This window comes from Orycteropus afer, unplaced genomic scaffold, assembly GCF_000298275.1.
Source record: "Orycteropus afer afer isolate SDZICR_OR568_19922 unplaced genomic scaffold, OryAfe1.0 scaffold00072, whole genome shotgun sequence".
Taxonomy (NCBI): Eukaryota; Metazoa; Chordata; class Mammalia; order Tubulidentata; family Orycteropodidae; genus Orycteropus; species Orycteropus afer.
Genome location: NW_006921659.1, coordinates 5272530 through 5279156, shown reverse-complemented (window position 1 = coordinate 5279156; position 6627 = coordinate 5272530). Strand labels below are relative to the sequence as shown.

Here is a 6627-nt window from a genome sequence, read left to right as displayed (position 1 = left end):
CGGCTCCAGCCCCTCCCGCCTACCGGCTTGTTGCTGCTGTTGCCATCGAATCAATCATGCCAGAAAGTCATCAAGATGATTTCAGAACTGCATTGTGATTTATGCAAAGCGCGCGGATAATTACAGCCGGGCGTGCAGAACACAGGACGCACAAGAGGCGTATGTATGTGCGCGCGCGCGCTGTGCCTCTAGGCAGAACTGGATGGTGTGTGTGTGTGTGTGTGTGTGTGTGTGTCTGCTCAGTGGACTTCCTCTGAATTAGAAGTAGTGACAAGCGAAAGAGGAGACATTCCCATTTTGATTTTGAGACAATTTGATGACTCTCAGGGAAATTGTCCAGAAGTTTTAGTGCCTAGAAGTGAGCCAGTGCGTCAGGAATGTTGGGGAGCAGGGAGCATAGGTAGTTTGGATCCCAGAAGAGCCTTCGATCTCCTACCTCCAAGCCTCGCCTTGCCACAGACTCCTTAAACTCTTCCTTGGGAAACAGGCCCAGGTCTAGTCCCCAATTTCGGCTGAGACTCTTGAAATTCCTTGTATTTAATCAAGCGCCCCCCTTCCGGTCCCCATTTTCGGCCGTGGTGGTGGTGGAGGAACTCGAGGCTCCAAAACAAACTCTGGCAACGCAACTGTATTCTCAAACAACATCCAGAAATCCCTTCTCTTTGCGCGCTGAGTTCGAGTTACGTTACGGCTTGGAACGGCTCGATGCGCAGCGTCTGTCCCTCTAGGCTGTCAAAAAAGTTGAATTCTCTTCCCATCACCTGAAAAAACTTTCAGGCTAACGGCCTGGCCCCAAAATTCCTTAATTGCGTCCCAATCCCAAAAATTGGGAGACAGGATAACTTGGAACACAGTCGTTCCCTTCCTGGGGACCAGGCGTTTCCCGCCTCTGGGCCCCAGTTTCTGCGCCTCAATACCCAGGACTAGGGCTCCCGCCGCTGTGCGGTGCGCAGACCCAGCCCCAGGCCGAGCCCAGGCAGCTGCGCAAAGTTGCGGTCACGTGCTGCGGTCCTAGGCGCGCGCGGCCGGCTCGCCCTCGGACGCCAGCTGAGTAGCTGCTGCGCCCCAGGAGGGCTCTGGGGAAAGCAAGCGCTCACTTGAACGCCTGTACACTGAAGTCGAAAGCCCGAGGTTTTCGCGAGTCTAGAGAAAGAGCGGGGCCGGGAGGTAGGCCGGCAGGATTGCGGAGCGCCCACCTGAGCTCCCTCCCCTGAACGTGCCAAGGAGGGCGGGAGAGCGGGAGAGCCGGAGATGTGATCCCTGACCCGGCCCACGCCCTAAGGAGAGGCTGACAAGCTCTTGTTCTACAAGTTCCAGCTGCTGCGAGAGCTTAAATAAGGATCTCTGAGCGATCCGAGGATAAACGCTCCCTCGGCGTGCGCTCTCCCGGAGAGGGGCAGGGATCCTGCCGCGAGAGACCATAGGAATCTTGAGAGGGCGGAAGGGGGGGAGCGGGTTGGTCTCCAGAATCCCTCAGGCCCGTTGTGTGTGGTACCAGCGAAGCCCACTGCAGACGAGCCACGGGAGGGAAGCTCTGTCCTCCCACCGCTCCAGTGCAGGTAATGGAGGCCACAGAAGCTTCGCCCCGCTCCACTTAGGCGGGCTTTGCTTTGGGAAGCGGGCAGCTCCCTCTCGGCGGCTTGCGCCCGAGCGGACCTCGCCCAGGCCGCAGGAACGCCCCGCCTCCGGCAACCCCCATCCCAGGCCCCAAGTCCTCAGTTACAACTTTCCGTAGATAGTCTCAAAATTAATCATTACTCACCTCGGGCTAGATCCAAGTTTTACCCAACAGAAGGGGCACGGGACCAACAATCAATCAACTCACATGGCTGTGTCCGGTGCGTTCAATCACACACAAACACACAGCCACCCAGTTTCTTCCACGAATCTGTCTGGCTCTCTGGAGAGAAGGGGGAAAGCATTTTGAGAAAAGCCCATTCTCCCCTCCCCTCCCTTCTTGCCATGAAATACAATAATTCATTTTTATTACAAGAGCAGCACTGTCCTCACCATCACACACGCCCAAAGTCACACTCCCTTATTCGTACTAAGTCGTCAGCTCCGAGAGCGCCTGCATTTTCTCTCGGAGCCGCTTGGAGGTTCATTAATATCATTAGCATTTAACCCCCTCCCTCTTCCCATCCCCTCCCAGCACATGGCTGACGTCAGACCCCGCCAGGAGTTGGGGGAAAAGCTAAGTGGGCCAGGGACGCCCTATTCCCCTCCCAGCGGCTGCCTGTCAGAGCGCTTCTGGGGATATTACAAGGGACCCAGCCTGCAGACACAGGCACAAAGTCACAGGGTAATGAACTTCGGGGACCCTTTACCGCTGGGTGCGCGGTTCTCCCCGGAAACCGGGACCTCGCCGCCTCCTCCCTCAGAACACTTTCCGGCCATCTAGTTGTCCCACTCCGAACTCCGCTCAGGGCAGCACGGAGCCCTTGGGCCTCAGAGACTGTGGTCGTGCAGCTTCCTTCTTTCCTTACGAGACCGGCGGTCTGCGGAGATCTGCATGGCTCTGGAAGGGAGAGATTGAAGACAGACACAGGAATGGGGAGAGCGAGAGATTTTGACCCTTGCGCTCCGTAGGAAGATCATTTTTGTGTCTCCATCTCTGTCCTTCAATTCCCCTCTCGTGCCGTCCTTTTCCCTTCTCCCTCAGTCGGCCAGTCGGTCTCTCCATCTGTCTGTCCATGCGTGTGTCCATATCAACATTCCCAGCAGCTGTAGTTTTGCAAGAGCGGGGAAGAAACTCAAGGATGCTTACATTTCCACTGTGGAACGAATTCTGAGCGCCGGGGAAACAGCGCAGCGCGCGAGCTACATCCACCTGTCCGGCCCTGGAACCTCACAGGCTGGAGGGTGGCTGGAGAGTGGCGGCGCCGGCCGGCGAGGCGGGCGCTGCGGGTCGGGACGCAGGCGGCGCCCACCAACCGCTCCGCCCCGGGACCGCCAGCATGAGCAAGCCGGCAGGATCAACAAGTGGGTACCTCTCCGGCCTCGGCGGGCCCCAGACGCGCAGCCAGAGCGGGAGGGTGGGAGGCCCGGGAGATCCTGCCCCTGGCGCTAAGACTCCGAGACAGGGAGAGGGAGCCCAGGGGGAGTGTGAGCTTTGGCCCAGCAACTTGCAGACCGTGGGTCAGTCAGAGCGTTTCGTGGGGAGGGGAGTGAAATTTCGTTGCCTCTGAATTGCTTGAATTTCCCCTCTCTGGTGCGCTGGAACATTGCGACCGGCGCAGGTCATCTGTCCGGCGAGTTGCCCCCACTTATCTGCCAGCTGGCCGGGTGGGGGTGCAACAAGGGCGGAAACTGGACCGCAGCTCCAGGCCGCAGCACAATAACACACTCGCTCAAAACTCCGAGCTCCAGCGCGCAAAAGCAACTCTGCGCAAAGCGGATTTTGTATGGAATGTTTTGCACCCCGTTTCTAGCTATTTTCAATAATCCTGCAAACTGGGAAGTAGAAACAATTTAAAAGTCACATTTTCTTTAATCCTAAACCCGCGGAGGTCATAACTGGGGAATTTAAAGTATGGCGAACCGCTCTAGCAAAGAGCGGACCAAATCCCTAATCCCGAATACTTTTCGAGCAGGAGCTCCGCAGAGGCGAGAGTGCGCGGCCTGCTCTCTTCGCGCGCTTCTCCCCTTCCTCAAACTTCCTTAGCCAGTAGCTCTCCTTCACAACGCCTACCCGCGGCTGACCTCTAACCCCACCCCTAGACGCTGGAGTGCAAGACTGAGGGTGTGCTCCAGGGCATTGGCGTGCAAGGTGCCTGGGGAACCCGGGACTGTGCAGGCCCGAGCCGGAGCGGGGCGCACGCTGCCGCGGGGCTCTGGTCTCCCAGGCCATTTCAGTTCCGGTCTTTGGGCTGCCCAGGGTTACAGGTCCCTGGGTCCAATCCCAGGGGCAATCGCTGCCGGTGAGCCCCCTTGCCAGAGTTCTCCCGCCGCCCTTGGAGCGGTGATCTCTGTAGTCCACCACCCTTGCCCTCATTGTCCTGGGTCTTTGAAAGTTGAGAGTCCGAGATACTTTTGAGGACTGATATGAAATCCCACCTACATGAGATGCGATTGTTCGGGCAAAGAGGTTGGTTGTGTTTTCATTTTGTTCATTTGTTTTGGTTTTGGTGCTGCCATTTTCAAGATTATAGAAAAAAGAACATGAACAAAAATAAAGATAGAAACGTACAGCTAGGGCAGAGGGAGGAGAGAAGGACGGTCAACCACGGCCCGAATTCCTAGCAGACACTTGAGTTTCAGGTTAGCCTTAGGCCTACTGCGGCCCTCGCCTTTCAAGCTTTGGGAAGCCTGACGGGCTCGCTTTTTGTTGCCCGTGTTCGGGGGTGTGAATATCCTTCCCAGGAGGCGCCCAAGGAAGCCCTCCCTGTTGCATTCCAAGTCTCGGTTGCAGAAAGCGACAGCCGAGGGCGTCGGAGGGCCTTGCTCCGACTGGGACAGGCCCTCGCCGCCTTCCCTGGAAGTAAGGACCCTCAGGTTCTTTCGTCCACTTGGGATGTAAACGGGGCCTCGGAGTTAAGGGAAGGGTTGGGTGCGAAGCTGGGCTCGCCCGGAGTCGCGCCCTCCCGCCGTAGGCCAAGAAGCCGGAGGACTCACCGGACTTTTAGAGAGAAAGGTGGAGTGGGCATATTGGGGAAACTTTGGAGCTTTCCAACTTGCTAACAGCCGGATTCGGCCTGGGGAGTCTCCAGCACCGGTGTAGGTCGGGACGCCGCTGCTGAGGTTTCTTCCTCTCGCAAGACAGCAGCCCCTGCCCGCGGCGCCGCTGCATCCAGGCCCTGTCAGACCGCTGGCGGCACATGAGCCGTGCAGCCCGGGGCGGAAGAGGTGAGCGCGCAGCGGGCCAGGTCAGGCTGAGCCTGGGCGCGAGGGCTGCGCCCCCGCCTCGCTCGGCTTGGAGCGGCTGAAGAGGAGAACCATGTCACCAGGGAGCCCCGCCTGGGTGGTAACAAGACCCTGGCCAGTCACCCCTGCAGCCCAGACTAACTTCTTTCAACAGTCTCTGATGGTAATTACAGTAATCGAAGCTGCCATATATCTTTTGGCAATTATGACACACAAAAAGCCCCCAGGGGACCCCCTGGCGAGGGAAGTTAAGAACGGTTTTCTAACCTCAGGAAGCTCCCGCTCAGCTCCGGTTGGAGCTCGCTCGGCTTGCTAAATGAAGGGACCTTTGCAGCGAGGTCAACTAGCTTGTCTCGTGACCCCAAGTCAACTTAACGTGACCAGGTGGCGCAGTCTGAGGCGCAGACCCGCTATACCCTGACATTTTCGCGTCCCTTCCTCCTGTGCCCCACGTCAGACTGGTGGCCTGTTTCTAATCTGCCCGGGAACCCCAGTTCCAAGGGTTAGGCAGAAGAAGGGCGGATCTGCAGCCACAGCGACCCGGGGAGGCGACCGTCCAATAGCCAGCCCTTATCCCCCGCTGATTCTCTGTCCACCCCCGCCGGGGCCCTCCAAAGGTGTGTGTCTGTGGTCTCCTGTCCCGATGAGAAGCTGAGAAAAGAAACCCTATCACTCCATCACTACATTTTTCTTGTGCTCATCTTAACATCAAAAGTGGCACAGAAAAGAGGAAGCTAGCTGGGGCGACAATTAGGGCTCCAAACTTGGACCCTAGCAAGGCCAGAGGGTGTGCGTTGTGCAGAGGAGGATGGCTGCGAATTACCCAGACCGAGTTCGCCGCTTGCAGACGGAGCGAAGGGTAGCAGAGCTTGCGTCCCCGGCTTCTGGGCGGCCTTGAGTTCCTTCGGGCGCAGTGACAGACCCGAGGGGGTGGAGGACCAGACCCGCTGGGGGCCTCGCCGGCTCTCCAGCCCTCCCTCCTCCCAGCGTCACCTCCGCTCCCGCCCTGAGGGAGAGGGAGCGCCCTGGCGGTGGCCGCAGCGCCGCGCGCCTCCCCCGCCGGCCTTTGTCGCCGTCCGAATTCCCATGCTACTCTTTTTGACGGGTCACTGGTGGCTCTATAGGCAGGTGCTGCGGAAGGGTTGTAATTACCCGGGCTGAGCCTGTTCGTTACCGACCCCCACCCCGGCCGCCCGGCCGCCCGCGCCTTCCCTCTCCCTCCCGCCCCCACCTGCGCCGCGCGGTCCCGGCCCGAGGCGCGCGCCCGCCCCGACGCCCCTGAACCCCAGGGCAGGTTCCCATCTCTGGGGCCTTCGGAGCCTCGGCGCCGCGTCTCTGCCGTCGCTCGCCCGGCGGTTAGCACCCCAGCTCGCTCCACCCTGGCCTCACCGCCGGGCCTCGGCCGCCGGGCAGCAGCTGTCTTGCTTCCCGGAGGCCGGAGGCCTGCGGGGCCCGGCGCAGAGACCGTTGGACCGGTGGCAACAAGAAAGAAAATCATTAAGTTAACACTTTAGCAAATGCCCCTTTTGTTGGCAGGAGGAAAGAGTTCTAAGTCCTTAACAACCGCCCCAGGCACTTGTTGGACTCTGGAACCTTAGAGAAAAATCATTTTCTGCTTTCCGCCCGTTCACACCTCACTCCCGTGGCAGCCTGGGCTTCAGGAGATGCCAGGGAAAGTTCTCTGGAGCCAGGCGACTGTCGGGGGAGAGGAGGCCGTGCAGCCTGGAGAAACCAGGCAGACCTTAAAAAAAAAAAAAAAAAAAA

General features: G+C 58.9%; 1 protein-coding gene across 1 annotated transcript in view; it reads left to right on the top strand.

Annotated features, from left to right (window-relative positions):
* The first annotated feature begins 2957 nt into the window (after positions 1–2957).
* Positions 2958–6627, top strand: part of NR2E1 (nuclear receptor subfamily 2 group E member 1) — a 23282-nt gene continuing 19612 nt past the window's right edge. The window contains exon 1 of the mRNA XM_007940828.2: positions 2958–2982. Coding sequence (XP_007939019.1) covers positions 2958–2982 — 25 coding nt within the window. The remainder of the gene's footprint in view (positions 2983–6627) is intronic.